Genomic DNA, 18,427 nt, shown 5'->3' on the forward strand with positions numbered 1-18,427 from the left:
ATATGCATTCTTTTTGTTATATTCTTTTCCATTCTGGTTTATCACAGGATATTGCATATAGTTCCCTGTGCTATACAGTAGGACCTTGTTGTTTATCCATTCTATACATAATAGTTTGCAGCTGCTAATCCCAAACTCCCACTCCATCCTTCCCCCAACCTCTTGCCCCTGGCAACCACCAGTCTGTTCTCTATGTCCGTGATTCTGTTTTTGTTTCATAGATAAGTTCATTTGTGTCATATTTTAGATTCCACATGTAAGTGATATCATATGGGATTTGTCTTTCTCTGTCTTTTTTTTTACTATTACTATTATTATTATCATTATTATTACTAAAGATTTTTCCATTACAGGTAAGTATTTGAATTGTCTGTAACCCATATTGTACCAGTGGTGAAGTTGGCAAAGACTAGTTATTAAGACACATGAGAAGGTGGGAAATGTGGTGGATTTCCCAGCTGCTTAGCATTTAGTGAAAGACAGTCTTGGTGGAGGAATTACTTTTTCCATCCTCAAATATACTGTCTTCCTTTCCAGAGAAACTATGTGAGGCCAGAAGTCATGCGTCTAAAATCTTTAAAGCTAAAAAGGAAAAAAAAAAAAAAGAAATAAGTCTCACCTTCAAAACAAATAAACAAACTTTGGAGGGGCCTGTAGGCTTGAGTGTAACACTTCACTGTCCCACAGATGATAAGCGTTAGGAGACCTTGGTGAGCCGCGCCCACGACCTCGCTGACGCCGGCTCGCTGGGGCTCCTACCAGGCACCTCAGGAAGTTCTCGGATCAGAGGCAGATGCCATCACCCTCGTTATTCTTCCCCCTGGTGCCCCAGTGCTGGGGCTCACGGGATCCACCGATAAAGCAGTGAGGGAACCAGGAAGTCACTAGAATGGGAGGCTAAGTGATCGGATCCACTTACGCTCCACCTTGCAGAGCTAACGCTCTTTTCTTTTTGGTGCTTGTGATTGTTGTTAAGTATCTTAAAGTTATAGTACCCTTATTCCCTTTAGTTTTTCATAATTCTACAAACATTTATTGAAAGTCCTCTGAGTGACAGACACCAGACAACATCCCAAGTGAGAGTCAAAGAACAAGACCAGGCGTCTCTGCTCTTGAAGAACTCACACGTTAATGGGGAAAGGACCCGAGAGAGAATCATTACATCATGATGAAAAGAAACCAGCTACTGCAGATGCCTTTGGTTTTCAATAGCCAAATCGGATTTTAGGATATGAGCTGATTCAGCAGCTCGACGGTGTCTTCAAGGACCAGGCTCTCGTCCTCTTGCTGTTCTGCCATTCTCAGTGTTGTTATAAATAGGAAAACTTTTCCGGAAGATTTCTGAGTGGTCATCTCAGAAGGCATTAGCCACAACTGGGCCATATCTAGGCCACCCCTAAGCAAATCATTGGCAAGGGGAAGGAGACTTCCAGGATAGGCTTAGGCCTCCGGGGTTAGAGACGCTCTCTCCTGATGCTTGTCTGTGAGAACTAGACAACCAAACAAAATCAAGACTTGGCTGATTCATTTTGCTGTGCAGTAGAAGCTAACACAACATGGTAAAGCAACTATACTCCAATAAAAATTAATTAAAAATAGAAACCAAAACTGATTACAAATTTTATCTAAAATATAGTTGTTTTATTTGATTTTATCTTTATTAAAATTCTATTATATGTGAAAATATAGCATATATTTATTAAATAACATATAAAAAGAATATATTAAAAAAAAACTTTGCAAACACGAGAGGATGAGGAAATGGGTTTTTGGACAAAATCATCGACAAGAATATGGAAGGCAGGGGGTGACCAACACTGAGCAGGGGAGTGGGGGAATTTTCATGCAGGAGCTGTTATTTAAGCTGCTATTAAAAGACGAGTCTCTGAGCCTGCGCGTCTGGAGCCTGTGCTCCGCAACAAGAGAGGCCGCGATAGTGAGAGGCCCGCGCACCGCGATGAAGAGTGGCCCCCGCTCGCCGCAACTAGAGAAAGCCCTCGCACAGAAACGAAGACCCAACACAGCCATAAATAAATAAATTAAAAAAAAAAAAAAAAGATGAGTCAGAGTTTTCAGAGCTGAGTAGGAGTTTATAGTTTGCTAGGGCTAAACTCCAGGTAAAGAAAATAACTTGGTCAAAGATATAAAAGAATATGGTACTTCGGGAACAGCAATAATCCTAGAGGCCGGAGTATAGCTTATGCAAAAGAGTATAAGAAAGAAGAGGTTGGGAAAATACGTGAATGTCATTTAGACCTGATCCTGAAGGAAATGAAGCCAGTAAAGGATTTTAAGAAATCTGCTGTCCCTTTGTCTACGTCTTTCTAGTCGTTTTGGAGGTCTGACACTCATTCCCAAGTAGGTACCTCAGGAAGGGCCTGTGTTAGCATCACTCCCTGAAGTCATCCATGTTTATAACAGTTTTATCCTTGAAGGTCATTGGGCTTCAAACTTTTGGAAGTTAGAACCTTGCTTCACATTTTCTCTTGAGTAGCTCACACGTGTTACTCTCTTTTCCTCTGCATAAACCATTGCTGTTGGAAAGTCTAAGGATAATAGCTTATTATTTTCTTTAGAAGTGGCTTGGTCTTTTTGCCTGGAAGACCAAAGAATCTTTTTCTTTTTTATTACTGTCCAGCAGTTGTACTAGTATTTGTCTTTACGTTAGCCAATTCTGGACCAGTTTTCCCTGGTATATTGAGTGACCTTTCAATATATTCTCAGGTTTTATTTATTTCAGGAGAGAGTTTTCTTGAATTACAGTTTTTAAAATTTTGCTCTCTTGTATTGCTTTGTTTCCTTCTTGGGGGCTCTTACTGTACGTATGTTAGATCTTTCTGCCTATTTGTTCTCTTGAAGTTTTTGTTAGCTCTTTTTCCATCATTTTGGGGTTTTCACATCTTCTGTTTATTTAAAGATATTTCCCATTTTGTTTATTCATTCTTGTGTTACTTCTAGTTTACTCTTTATTTCCAAAATGAATTTTTATTTTATTTATAACTTTTTATGGCTCTTTAAAAATGGGTTTTTACTAATCACCTAATTTGTGAGCTTTAATAATTCTAATCATACTTTCTATGATTTTCTTTTTTTTTTTTTTTTTCATTTTTTTCTTGTAGTAACTCCAAATGGAAATTGACTGTGGTCTTTTTATATTGTGCATTTTTAATTGAAATGAGTTTTCATGGTCTTTTAGGAGAGAGATGTGGGCCAGGGTAGCATTTTTAATTTCATGGTTCTTAAGATGCCATTTCTGCTATTTTCACAGTGATGGAGAGTAGGTTCAAATTCCTGTGCTCTCTTGCCTTCTTTTTATCTGGACTTTCTCTTCTCTTCTTCCTGTTACCCTTGCCTTGCTCAATTAGGATGCAACCCCAGTAGTTTCTCCTCAGTGCTGGCTTTGTCCTGTGAGAGGGCTTCAGTTTTAAGAATTCATGGGACTCAGACCTATAGAACATTCTAGCACCATCATACCTGTGTGTCCTTTTAGTCTTATCCATCCATCAGAGCCTGAGAAGTCAGCTCCCAGCTTCTGTTGCTGTTCCTGAGCTTTCCAATGAGACCTAATGGCAATTTGGTTTCCCTTTGCTTTTCCCCTGCAGATTTCAGAGTCTCTTAGAGCATGTGGGCTTTGTAGCGCTTGGTAACTTGTCCTGATCAGCTTGTCTTTGGGGGTTGGTGTAGATATCTAGTCGCTGAATATTGTTGTATGTGTTGTCCCTTTTTTTTTTTTGCTACAATACTTGCTCTGTTTCCATAGGGAGATTCAAAAACTATGCCCACCATCATCTTTCAGGAATTCCTCCAGTTTTTTCTCAAGAAAAAAATTGTTAGATAATTATATAATTGATACATTTATTAGATTATTGATGCATATAACATCACTTAGAAAAGGTTGGGCATATCTGGATTCAAATCCCACTCCTGCCACTTATCAGTTTTCTTTTCACATATTAATTCATTTCTCTGTGGTTTTTCTCATCTATAAGGTGGAAGTACTACTACAATTACCACTACCAAGTACTACCTCAAAGAGTAATTTGGATTAAATTAACTTGGATGTTTGACCAAAGGTTAATAAATTCACATTTATAATCTTTTGATTGGATTGCACCCTAAAGCACAGAAGTATAATAAGGTGACAATGTAGAAAGATAATTTCTTTTGTATTACTTAAAAACCTTTATTGTAGAATTTTAGAAAAAATGGCAATTAAATATTTTCAAAATAATTTGATTGATACATCAGAATTAGGCAGTGTGTCCTAACTATCAGAAATCATATTTAAATTTGACACCAAGAACAAGGCCACCAGTATTGCTGATACCATCTCGCCTAGCAATCAGGAGCGGCAACCTGCTGTGGACAAAGATGCTCTGCCCTTGAAGTTGGGAAGAACCTGACTCAGGCCCTTCCTTCAGCACTTCCTAGAAGCTTAGTTTGGTTTGTTATACTTCCCTTGAAGTTGGGAAGAACCTGACTCAGGCCCTTCCTTCAGCAGTTCCTAGAAGCTTAGTTTGGTTTGTTATACTGCCCTTGAAGTTGGGAAGAACCTGACTCAGGCCCTTCCTTCAGCACTTCCTAGAAGCTTAGTTTGGTTTGTTATACTTCCCTTGAAGTTGGGAAGAACCTGACTCAGGCCCTTCCTTCAGCAGTTCCTAGAAGCTTAGTTTGGTTTGTTATACTTCCCTTGAAGTTGGGAAGAACCTGACTCAGGCCCTTCCTTCAGCAGTTCCTAGAAGCTTAGTTTGGTTTGTTATACTGCCCTTGAAGTTGGGAAGAACCTGACTCAGGCCCTTCCTTCAGCAGTTCCTAGAAGCTTAGTTTGGTTTGTTATACTGCCCTTGAAGTTGGGAAGAACCTGACTCAGGCCCTTCCTTCAGCAGTTCCTAGAAGCTTAGTTTGGTTTGTTATACTTCCCTTGAAGTTGGGAAGAACCTGACTCAGGCCCTTCCTTCAGCAGTTCCTAGAAGCTTAGTTTGGTTTGTTATACCCTCAGTGAAAATTTTCCTTCCATAGCTGCAAGTTTGCATGTAATCAAATTCAGTAAATGTTAATTGAGCATGTACTCACTGCTAGAAACTGGCTTAGGCACTGGACATATAACACTGAGCTAGACAGACAGAGTCCCTGCCCTCCTGGAACTTACAGTTCAAGGTCAAAGGCAAACAGAAAAGCTAATACTGCATAGAGTATTATAAACAGAGAAGAGGGACTTCCCTGGTGGCACAGTAGTTGAGAGTCCACCTGCTAATGCAGGGGACGCGGGTTTGGGCCCTGGTCCGGGAAGATCCCACATGCCGCGGAGCAGCTAGGCCTGTGCGCCACAACTACTGAGCCTGTGCTCTAGAGCCCGCGAGCCACAACTACTGAGCCTGTGTGCTGCAACTACTGAAGCCCGCGCACCTAGGGCCCATGCTCCTCTACGGGAGAAGCCACCACAATGAGAGGCCCGGGCACCCCAGCAGAGAGTGGCCCCTGCTCGCCGCAACTAGAGAAAGCCCACACGCAGCAACGAAGACCCAAAAATAAATAATAAATAAAATAAATAAATTAAAAAATAAAAAAATAAACAGAGAAGAACCAGGTAATATAGGAGGAGCAGCTTAACTCAAGACTTGAGGTTCAGGAAAGGCTTCCCGAAGAAAATGGCACATTAGCTAGTAGCTGAGGATGTGTAGGAATCCCCAAGCCAATAGGAAAGCAGACAAAAGGGCATGTGCAAAGGCATGGAGATACGCAGGCGGCACATCTGAGGACGTGAAACGAAGGACTAATGCATAAACAGTGCTTCCAATACTGGTTGAAGTTCAGACTCACCAGGAGAGTTTTTAAAGATACAGATTTTTTTTTTTATAGGCCGCAGCCCAGACTTGCTGAACTACATTCTCAGAGAACACGTCAAGATTCTGGTTATTAGCTCCTCTGGGGAGCCACTGGCTTAGGGTGTGTGTGGGGCTGGGGAAGGGGCTCAAGTTAGGGAGGGTGCGGCAGGGAACCCAGGGGTGCACCGGGAAGGGCTGTAAAGCATGTGTGGAGTTGGGATTTTTTTTTTTTTTAAGGAAATTCACGTTCTTTTATTTATTTATTTATTTATTTATTTATTTATTTATTTATTTATTTATTTATTTATTTATTTATTTATTTATTTATTTTTGGCTGTGTTGGGTCTTCGTTTCTGTGCGAGGGCTTTCTCTAGTTGCGGCAAGTGGGGACCACTCTTCATCGCGGTGCACGGGCCTCTCACTATCGCAGCCTCTCTTGTTGCAGAGCACAGGCTCCAGACGCGCAGGCTCAGTAGTTGTGGCTCACGGGCCCAGCTGCCCCGCGGCACGTGGGATCCTCCCAGACCAGGGCTCGAACCCGCGTCCCCTGCATTGGCAGGCAGACTCTCAACCACTGCGCCACCAGGGAAGCCCTGGATTTTATCCTAAGGGTGGGGGGGCTATGGAAGGACAGGGGAGGTATGGGGATGAGGTGATCAGATTCATGACTTACAAGGATCACAGAGTTTACTAAGGCGTGGCCCCTGCCGTCATGAGTGATACAGTCTAGTTTATGAGGTTCAACATTTTTGAACCTCAGTTTTTAAAATCAAAATTGGAAAAACAGTATCTACTTTGCATGGTTATTTGGAGGTTTAACTGAGATAATTTATGCACAAAGTGCCTGACATATAATTGGTACTCAAAAGGTGTGAATTTCTATTATATGAGAAAACCATGGAGCCAAATAATTGGTGGGCATCACGCAGCCGCTGTCCAACACCAGGGGAGGTGGGGTTTCTGTTTCGCCATCTATCTCCAGGTTCCTCTGACAAATTCCTTGCCTCTGCCCACAAGGCCATAGCGGGACAGAAAGCCCGCTCTTTCGCACTTACTACCTCAGTTACGGTCTTTATGCTGATGACTTCCAAGTCTCTACCTCTAGCCTGGTGTTCACTCCTGAGCCCCAGACCCGCAAAGCCAACTGACTCCTTAAGTGGACCCCTCCACTTAAATGTCTTGTGGGTACTTCTTCTGTTACCTAACACCACCCTTTCCCACACCAAGAAAACAAAACAAAACCCCACTTTCCAACATTATCAACACCACCAGGTCAAGTCGGAAACATGGCAATTGAATCACTCGTCCTTATCTTCTCCAGTTAATCCTCACAAGTCCACACCCTTCTCTCCAGGCCAGACCATCACCTCCTCCAAACTACCACCACCTGTTACCTGAACTTGTGAAACAGCCTGAGTTCCCAACACCATTCTTTGCCCCAACCCTGCAATCTTGAGGGACCTTCCATGAGGCAAAATGGAGAAAATCGCCTCTCCTTCTTCCCCACACACAGTTAATAAGCCTCTTCAGCAGCTTTCGAATGCCACCGAAGCAAGTCTTATGGTCTCCTATTTTATGCTCTAACCATCCTGACCTAGAAAAAATCACCTTGTCTCCCACTCTTGGTTCCTCACCCAGAATCCCCTTCACACTGGATAACTCCTCACCCCTGAGGTCTCAGCTGGCAAACATCATGGTGGAGGGGCACTCCTTGAATCTTTACACCAGCCAAGAGTCCCTTGTCACACGTATTTGTAGTGTCTTTCCCTCTTCCCCATTAATGCTACTCGGTCTACTTGTAGCTCCCTAATGCCCATCTTCCCCACTAGATTGTAGCAACGTGGTGGCTAAAGAGTATTCACGGTCAGTCCATGTTGTTCACGGATTCTATTTGGGGAGTCACCTACTTGCTCACATTTTTTGTAACTCCCAAATCAGCACTCAGGGCGCCTTCTCAGTCATTCTTGGACATGCACAGAAAAGTAAAATTTTAAGTTGCCCGACACACTCACTCTCAGCAGAGGTTGAGCAAGCTGATGCTCTGCCCTCTTGTCTCAGCCCTTGGACCATCAATAAGCCTCTGTTGTGCAGTCTGCTTAGTGCCACGTTTTCCACATTTTTGTGTTTCTTTGTTGGTTTCATTGTTGAAAATGGCCCCCATGCATAGTACTGAAGTGCAGTCTAGTGTTCCTAAGTACAAGAAAGCTGTGATGTGCCTTATGGAGAAAATACAGGTGCTAGATAAGCTTCATTCAGGCATGAGTTATAGTGTGTTGTCTATGAGTTCAATGTTAATGAATTAACGTATACGAAATGAGATGTCTTTAAACAGAAGCACACATAAAACAAGGTTATATTTTGATCAGTTCGTGACAATGTGACCAGAGGCTTGCAGGAAGCTAGCCCTGTATCTCCCCTAGTAGCAATGGTTCAGTATTAGCTAATTCCGTTTCTGTGATGATTTAATAGAACATAACTACTGCGATAATAAGACTCAATGTGTTTTGTTAACTTCTATATCCCCAGTAGTTATCACGGTGACTCTCACGTAATAGTTGTTCAATACACATTTGTGGAAACAGAACTGTCTCTGTGTATGTGTTATACATACATACATACATGTATGTATGTGTGTATAACATGTAAATATTTATATAACATATAAATAAATTAAACTGAATTTTTTTCACATCGAAGGTATACCTCACAGCCTTATCATTACTTTGTGCTTTTTTAAAAAATGCTAAACATAGGTTTATTTTTGATATCATCTTTATTTTTATTGTTATCTAGGATGCTGGAGAGATGGTTCGCTCCTTTGTTGGTGGTTTGGAACTTGTTGTCAATTTACTGAAATCAGATAATAAAGAAGTTTTGGCGAGTGTATGTGCTGCTATTACCAATATAGCAAAAGATCAAGAAAATTTAGCTGTTATCACAGATCATGGAGTTGTCCCTTTATTGTCCAAACTAGCAAATACAGTAAGTAATGTATCTTTTTATTTCAAAATGCATATTGTCATAAGATATCACGGTGTAGTAGCAAAAACAATGAGCTTAAAATCCAGAGACCTGGATTCAAGTTTAATATCTATCACTTGTGAGGTATGAGATCTTAGTGAATTCATTTTAGTTTCTCTGAGACTAATAAATGTGAAAGTATATTTCAAACTGAAATCATCACCATCGTCGTTATTACGAGCCTTAAGATAATTGTTCATGCCAACTTTAGAAGTTAAATGCTCCTCTCCCAGCTTAGCAAGCTTGGGTCGATGGCATTCTTGAGCTAGAAGATTTTGGCAATCGCTGTATTGTTTACCCAGAGTTGTGCCAGATAGAGCAAGCAGCCTTGAGAGATAATGACTTCACCATGACCAGAGGTATTTGAGCATAGCTTGAACTTGGCAGAAAAGTCGTGGAGCAGAAATTCAATGATTGGAAGCCTGCTTGGTCTAGAAGACTTTTGGGCCAGTCTAATACTAAATTCCTGAGACTATCTGCCAGTTTCAGTTAAGGACACCAAGTTGTGACCTGAATCAAGAGAACAGTACAATTAATAGACAGAAAATTATAGTGTTAGTCAGTTGTATTATACCTATATGAGGTAATTACATCCAAAAAGAAGTATGTGGTCTGCATAAACAATACAGACGGGAAAATGGCAGACTCAAAACCTGTCCTCGTTTGCTGCATTGTCTTCTCCCTCTTGGCAACCCAGGTGTATTCCTGATGTGGAGGTATTCCTAAGGTGAAGAAGTAGAATTAATCCACTTCGCCCAGTTATCTGGCAGGCTCCCTTAACAGTGTCCAGTATTCCTTAGTTGTTTTTATTACTCGGCCACTCGCTGATCTGTAACTCTGTGTTGTGAGTAGACTTACTCAAAAGGAAACTGAGCCTTGAGCAAATAACTAATGCCAGACACCTGGTCGCCTTTGCCTGCACGCATTCTACTCAGTTCATAAAAAGCAAAGGCAGGATTGAACCTTGATGCATTGGTGACCCACCAGAATACTAGTTCCCATCAAGACACCACCTGAGCAGCCAGTGGGTAATAAACACCTAGAGCATAAGCATCGCAGGGTCATTATGATGCACGCACCACAATCTGTTCTCCTTGTGCAGAATAACGATAAACTGAGACGTCATCTAGCAGAAGCCATCTCACGTTGCTGTATGTGGGGCAGAAACAGAGTGGCCTTCGGCAAGCACAAGGCGGTGGCTCCGTTAGTGCGGAACCTGAAATCGAACGACACCAGCGTGCACAGAGCGACAGCCCAAGCCTTGTACCAGCTCTCCGAAGATGCCGATAACTGCATCACCATGCACGAGAACGGCGCAGTGAAGGTACTGTTGACCAGCTTTGTGGTTTAGTCCAAGCTATGTCAATGTGGGTTGGAAAGAAACTTAAGTGATGTTAAGGTTTTGCTGAAAGGGGTATTTGAACACACGAAACTGCCCACTTGTTGCATCATGGCTGCAAATGAGCCGTGTGTTATCATTATCATGATTTGTGCTGCAGGAAAGTTGCGTGGAGACAGAATTTTTCTAAATTGAAAACTATAAAATGTACTCAGTTAAATAAGTACAAGTTCCATAATCTGAACTGGATTAAAGAAAATGTATAGTGCATGAATAATCAGTGGTATTCATAATTCCATTTAATATTTTATTTACTTAGCACTTAAATAATAAAATATAGGCACCAACTGCACAGCAAAGGAGCTGACAAACAGCAACTTGACAGTCTTGCCAGTCTTACCCATAAGCAAAGAACCAATTCAAAGACATGTTTTTTTTAAAAAAAAACAACAAAAAACTGTGCATCAAATTTTCTTTGCCTTTAACTAATATCCAGGTGGGAAAGTTTCTGCATGTAGACTTTGATATATCTATACATTGGAAACCACCTAGAGCTTATTCTGAGTGGAATATTTGGATGACAACAGATAGAAAAATACTTAAGAGTACATGAACAGCTTACAAGTATTAGGAAAAATTGATTTCAAATTCTAGCTCTCTCCTATGGCTTGTTTCCTTGTACAATGTAATTTTACTGTCTGTTAGCTCAGTTTGGAGCCTATGACAGCCAGCTGCATTTACATTTTGAAAAGTATACCCAAAGTTAGCTTGGTCTTTTAGACAAAAGTTAATAAAATCTTAAGTTAATCATATCTTCTCAAACTTATATATGCTGAATATGAAACATCTTTGGAGGAATAAGACTCCCAGAATGCCAGTTGGTATTTTTTTTTTAATTTTATTTATTTATTTATTTATTTATTATTTATTTTTGGCTGTGTTGGGTCTTCGTTTCTGTGCGAGGGCTTTCTCTAGTTGCGGCAAGTGGGGGCCACTCTTCATCGCGGTGCGCGGGCCTCTCACTATCACGGCCTCTCTTGTTGCGGAGCACAGGCTCCAGACGCGCAGGCTCAGTAGTTGTGGCTCACGGGCCCAGTTGCTCCACGGCATGTGGGATCTTCCCAGAGCAGGGCTCGAACCCGTGTCCCCTGCATTGGCAGGCAGATTCTCAACCACTGCGCCACCAGGGAAGCCCCAGTTGGTAATTTTTTGAGGCCATTATTTTAATTTATCCTTTAAACCTATTATAGATGAAGAATACGATGTTAATTTTTCTGAAATTAAACCCAATTTACATTTAAATGTGTCAACTTTTCCATTGTAAATCCATTTTTACAGCACATAAGTTAGGTCATATTAATTTCTTCAAGCAAAAAACTGGCATAAAAAGCACCTTTTAAACTAAGCACTAATTTTTTAAAGTTATTTTTAAAAAAATATACTGGAATGTTTACTTCAAGTTACTAAAGAATGGTAAAAATGCCATCACATCTATGTGATTATGTTCACACTTCAAAAAAGAAGATTTTCTAATTTAAAATTATACATTCTGTTATTGAACAAGGACAATCTAATATGCACAACCTAAAGACTTTTAAAGAAATGAAGCTATAAATTTAAGTAGCCTGATAAAGTGTCTGACATGTAACATGCTTAGCCAATTGTCAGTTTAAGAGCAGAATTTCTAGACTACTCAGAAAGTTTTCAAATTTAATAGGTTTACGTGTTACCATTCAGTTGACATATATGCCACGTATATATGCAACTGTCAATTATTTCTCCTAATACAAGTCAGTAGGTAATCCAAAATCATTTATGAATTGTATTCTGCTATGAAAAATGTTGAAACTGTGTTCACCCACCCACACAGCTTATATAAATAAAAAAATAAAGTAATAAAAGTGATTAGGGTGAGGGGACAGGATAGAGAAAAACAAAGAAAGTTGGGTTTGTTGCGCTTGAGACCCTTTCCCGGGTCATCTAAGGGTATGTTGAGGGCCTCTCTGTCTTGCCCATCTGCATTCCTGACTACCTGCTATTTCTACTGGAGGATAAGTGTAAAGAACCGATTCTTGTAAGTTTACTGTCGGCTACTCTGTCACGAACAGAGGCTGGCCTCACGGTGGGCTCTCCCTCAGGCGGCTGTCGGGGAAGCATAAGGACCTGTGTCCCTTCTTTGGTTTTGAGGGAAAAAATGTGGATGTAGTGTCGTGGGTGTTGGTAGAATCCAGTGGGGTTTGGTAGTTGCTTGGATATGGGGAATAAAGGAAAGTGTTGAGTCAAAAATTACTGCAGACTTCAGGCTAGGTGAGGAGGAAGATTCCATTAGCCAAGACAATGCAAGAAAATATGTGGCGCATCAGGCTGCTTAAGGTCCCTGCAGTGAGTGTGTTACGTTGTGTAACTGCTAACATTTCTGACTTCAAATGCATATGAACTTTATCCACTATTTTGGCAAATCCCTGACTGTTTTTGTTCCTAAATGCTACAGCACCTCTCTAGTCAAATGCTTAGTCGGCCCTTCGTATTGATGGGTTCCACATCTGCAGATTCAACCAACCACAGATCGAAAATATTCAGAAAAAAAAATTCCAGCAAGTTCCAAAAAGCAAAACTGGAATTTGCCACATGTGCTGGCAACTATTTACATATCATTTACGTTGTATTTACAACTATTTACATAGATAGCATTTACAGCTATTTACATAGCATTTACATTGTATTCGGTATTATAAATAATCCAGGGATGATTTAAAGACATACAAATGGCCAACAGGCACATGAAAAGATGCTCAACATCATTAATCATCAGAGAAATGCAAATCAAAACCACAATGAGATATCACCTCACACCTGTCAGAATGGCTATCATCAAAAGGACCACAAATATCAAATGTTGGTGAGGACGTGGAGAAAAGGGAACCCTCTTGCACTGTTGGTGGGAATGTAAACTGGTGCAGCCACTATGGAAAACAGAATGGAGGTTCCTCAAAAAACTAAAAATAGAACTACCATGTGACCCAGCAATTCCACTCCTGGGTATATATCTAAAGAAAATGAAAACACTAATTTGAAAAGATACATGTACCCCAGTGTTCATAGCAGCATTATTTGCAATTGCCAAGATAAGGATGCAACCTAAATGTCCATCAACAGATGAATGGATAAAGAGGATGTGATATATATATATACAATGTATATATATACACAATGGAATATTACTCAGCCATAAAAAAGAATGAAATTCTGCCATTTGCAACAACATGGATGGACTTGGAGGGCATTATGCTGAGTGAAATAAGTCAGACAGAGAAAGACAAATACTGTTACGTTATCACTTATATATGGAATCTGAAAAATGCAACAAACTAGTGAATATGACAAAAAAGAAACAGACTCACAGGTAACAGAGAACACACTAGTGGTAAGTGGAGGGGAGAAAGAAGGGGGAAGGGGGGAGGGGCAAGATAGGTGAGGGGATTTAAAAGGGGCAAAACTACTAGGTATAAAATAAGCTACAAGGATCTACTGTACAGCACAGGGAATAGGGCCAATATTTTATAATAACTATAATGGAGTATAATCTTTAAAAATTGTGAATCACTGTGTCACACATCTGAGGCTAATATAATATTGTAAATCAGCTATACCTCAATAAAAAATTTTAAAAATTAAAGTACACAGGACAACGTGTGTAGGTTATATGTAAATACTACATCACTTTATATGAGGGACTTGAACATCTGTGGATTTTGGTATCCGTGGGGGTCCTGGGACCAATCCCCCTTGGACACCGAGACACAGCTGTATAGAGTTATTTCCTAGTCCTGCAAACATTCCTGCAGCAGCTGCCCATGAGCAATGTGGACAGGTTCTTTGACAATTACCAGAGTCATCCTGTCACCCTGTTCATAAGTAATTTATTCTACAGTTAGCTCTTTCTCTGTACAATTTCCTCAACAGTAGCAGCTGACATTAAGCAGTGTATCTGTGAATGCCAACTGGTGTTTATTCTGTAGTAACAGAGAAGGAGCAGGTTTGAGGGTCTGGAATAAATTAAGTTCAGTTTCTAATGTGTTCCATTTATTATTTTTTTTAAATTTTATTTATTTATTTTTTACATCAAAACCCACGCACATATGGTCACCTTATCTTTGATAAAGGAGGCAAGAATATACAATGGAGAAAAGACAGCCTCTTCAATAAGTGGTGATGGGAAAACTGGACAGCTACATGTAAAAGAATGAAATTAGAACACTTCCTAACACCATACACAAAAATAAACTCAGAATGGATTAAAGACCTAAATGTAAGGCCAGACACTATAAAACTCTTAGAGGAAAACATAGGCAGAACACTCTGTGACCTACATCACAGCAAGATCCTTTTTGACCCACCTCCTAGAGAAATGGAAATAAAAACAAAAATAAACAAATGGGACTCAATGAACTTAAAAGCTTTTGCACAGCAAAGGAAACCATAAACTAGACGAAAAGACAACCCTCAGAATGGGAGCAAATATTTGCAAATGAAGCAACTGACAAAGGATTAATCTCCAAAATATACAGGCATCTCATGCAGCTCAATATCAAAAAAAAAACCAAACAACCCAATCCAAAAATGGGCAGAAGACCTAAATAGACATTTCTCCAAAGAAGATATATAGATTACCAACAAACACATGAAAGGATGCTCAACATCACTAATCATTAGAGAAATGCAAATCAAAACCACAATGAGGTATCACCTCACACCGGTCATAATGTGTTCCATTTAAATGGTTAGTTTGAATTTTAGGTCTAGAGCAATGCTATCCAGTAGAAATGTAATGTGAGCCACATATGTAATATTATATTTTCTAGTAGCCCCAATTTAAGAAAAGATAAAGAAACAGGTAAAATTAATTTTAGTAATATATTTAATTTAACCCAGTACACCCACGATATTATTTCAACATGAATCAATGTAATAAAATACTAATATTTTACAGTATCTTTTTTTGGTACTAAATCTTCAAAATCTGGTGTGTGTTTTTACACTTATGATACATCTCAATTTGGACTGGCCACATTTCAAGTTCTCAGCAGGTGGTTAGTGGTTTTCTTGTTCCGCAGCATAGTCTAGAGACAGGAGAGAGGGCAGATTCCGGAAGTATCACTGGAGAGGTATTAAGCCATGAATGAGGGTGGATAAGATGCTTTTGGCTGAGAGTTTAGAGAAGGCTGGGAAACGTCTACATTTTCGCTCACGGAGCATGTAAACCAGGAAGAAGAACTGTCGAAGCAAACTCAGGAAGTCAGCCAGTTAACCAGGAGCCCTAGAAGCCAAAGGAAGACTAGGTTTCCAAAGGGTTTGTGTTTGAACACTGCTAAACTGTCAGTTGTGATGAAAAATAGTCCTTGTGGTAGAGGCTCTCTCGGCAAGCATCTCTTCTGTAGGAACTAATAAACCCCCTGCTCTGATGCATACAATGGGTAGGAATAATCCAGTCCTTACCCTCTTTATGGTTTCACACAGACTTCCTTCTCCAAAGTGTCAGCCCAAGGTCTGTGTCATTACAAAACCTTGTGAACATGGAAGCAGAGCTGTTGGCAACTGTATCGAAAATATGAGACATCTAGGAGATATTCCAAAGTCATTCGCTAATTGTAACAAAACTGTAACATAGGAAAGTGATAGAACGAGTGATAGAAGAAGTTGCAGAAAAAGTGAGCAAGACAAGCCCTTTCCTAAGACAGAAAAAGTGATCAAATAGAAAGAAGATGAGCACCTTTAAGAAGCATGAAACTCCCTTCCCCATCGTGACACTGGGTTTGTTTTGCAAATGTCTATACCAAGCAGGTAAAAACTACCATAACTTTCTGGAAGGCAGGAAATTGAAGAGACTGCAGAAAATGCAACCTGGAGTACTCCCAGAAGTGGCAGAGTGACGGAAGAGTGGTTCCATTTGAGTAGAGCTAAAAGGGTCATCTTGGCTCTGCCCAGACTCAGCATGCATAGTGGTATCCACAGTACCGGAAGATGAACCCGGAAGGTAACACACCCCTTGGTTTTTGAAGCCTGGCACAGGGAAAGAAAAATATCGCTAATGCTTTGGAGTCAAGTAAATGGACTTTAGGTACTCAGATCACTCAGGAACTCTCATGGTCCATATGCAAGTTTACGTAATGTTTGATTGAACTATAATATTTTTGGTTGATTAAAACGCTTCATGTAACTTTATGGTTTTGCGTACTTTCCTCACATTTCGGATATTCCCTGGAGTGCTGGGAATAGTTCACTTGATGATATACAATTAAATTACTTAGTTAGGACTATTAGGTATCACTGAATATATTACAGTACCACACATAGAGTCATATACAGATTTGTTTCTGATTGACTTTTTTCTTGTTACAGTATTTGCACTTTTCCTTTAAAGTGAGAAAGAAATTTATGATTACTTAAGGGTTCCAGTAAGTTAGATTTTAGTTTATCCTGTTTAACTTTAATATTATTCATATGCCAAACATTTTCCTTATTTCATTTTTGTTTTTTAACTTAAAAATATAACAGCTTTATTAAAGTGTAATTGACATATGCATGCACATATGTCATGCATTAAAGTATACATATGTCATGTATTAAAGTATACAATTTGGTAAGTTTTGACATATATATTTATATATTGTACATACACATACTCACATGAAATCATTACCAAATCAATATAATGATCCCACCAAGTTTCCTGCTACCCCTTGGTAAAGCTTCTTTCCTGCCCCTCTCTGTCTTGGGGCAACCACTGATCTGCTTTCTATCAATATAGATTAGTTTTTATTGATTAGCATTTTCTAGAGTTTAACATAAATAGGATCATACAGTATGTGCTTGATTTCTTTGTTTGGCTTCTTTCACTCAGCTTAATTGCTTTCATATTCATCTCTGTTCTTACATGTATCAATAGTTCATTCTTTTATTGCTGAGTAGTATTCCATTGTATGGATATACCACAATTTGTCTATCCTTTCACTTGTTGATGGACTTTTGAGTTATTTCCCATTTGGGGTTATTACAAACAAAGCTGCTGTGGATATCCATGTACAAGTCTTGTGTGGACATGTGCTTTCACTCCTCTTGGGTAAATGCCTACCAGTGAGTGGCTGGATCATATGGTATGTGTGTGTTTAATGTTTGAAGAAATTGCTAAATCTGCTCTCCAAAGCAGCTGTACCATTTTGCATTCCCACCAGCAGTGTATGGGGGCGCCCTTATCACACTTGGTGTGTTGTCTTTTTTATTTGAGGCATCTTAATAGGTGTGTAATGGCATCTCATGACTTCAATTTCAATTTTCCTAATGACTAGTAATGTAGAACATCTTTTAATGTGTTTATATGCTAGCTCTACAACTCCTTTGGGAAAATGTTGAAATTTTTTGACCATCTTAAAATTTCATTATTTATTTCCTTATTATTGAGTTTTGAGAGTTCTGTATATAGTCTGGATGTAAGTTCTTTACCAGATGTATAATTTGAAAATATTTTCTCCCACTTTGTAGCTAGTCTTTTTATTCTCTTAACAGTGTCGTCTAAAGAGCAGACATTCTTAACTTTGATGAAATCCAACTGATCTTTTTAAAAAATGGATCATGCTTTTGGTGTTATATCTAAGAAATATTTGCCTAACACATGGTCACAAGGATTTTCTATGTTTTCTTCTGGAAATTTTAAAACTTTTGGTTTTACATTTAAGTCTATGATCCATTTTGAGTAAATTTTTGTTTATTATGCAAGGTAGGAATTGAAGCTAATTTTGGGGGGCATAAGGGCATCATTTGTTGAAAAGATTGCCCTTTCTCCACTGAATTTCTTTTGCAGTTTTGGAAAGAAAATCAATGAATACATATCTGTTTTGTTCCCTTGTTCTATTTGTCTATATTTATGCCAGTACCACACTGTCTTAATTACTGTAGCTTTGTAATAAATAAGCCTTCAAGTTAGGTAGTATAAGTATTCCTACCTTATTGTCTTTTAAAAGTTGTTTTGGCTATTCTAGTTCTTTTACATTTCCATATGAACTTTAAAATCAGTTTGTCATTTTCTACATTAAATGCTTCCTAACATTTTTGATTGGAATGATATTAAATCTATAGATCTTTTGGGGAAAATTGATATCTTAACAATATTGAATCTTCTGACCCATTAAAAAGGACTGTCTTTCCATTGAATTAGATCTCATTTAATATCTCTCAGCTACATTCT

At 39.3% G+C, this 18,427-nt stretch overlaps 1 protein-coding gene and 1 long non-coding RNA gene across 10 annotated transcripts in view; one reads left to right on the forward strand and one right to left on the reverse strand.

Moving 5' to 3' along the window:
- Window positions 1-18,427, reverse strand: part of LOC309654645 — a 619,568-nt gene that overhangs the window by 461,682 nt on the left and 139,459 nt on the right. The gene's annotated exons all lie outside the window — the stretch shown is intronic.
- Window positions 1-18,427, forward strand: part of ODAD2 (outer dynein arm docking complex subunit 2) — a 244,256-nt gene that overhangs the window by 166,662 nt on the left and 59,167 nt on the right. For all 9 annotated transcript variants that reach the window (XM_082448931.1, XM_082448929.1, XM_082448930.1 and 6 more), the window contains 2 exons: window positions 8,619-8,807; window positions 9,949-10,170. In XM_082448931.1, the coding sequence (XP_082305057.1) occupies window positions 8,619-8,807; window positions 9,949-10,170 (411 nt within the window). The remainder of the gene's footprint in view (window positions 1-8,618; window positions 8,808-9,948; window positions 10,171-18,427) is intronic.

This window comes from Balaenoptera physalus, assembly GCF_965194825.1.
Source record: "Balaenoptera physalus genome assembly, chromosome: 2".
NCBI classification, from domain to species: Eukaryota; Metazoa; Chordata; class Mammalia; order Artiodactyla; family Balaenopteridae; genus Balaenoptera; species Balaenoptera physalus.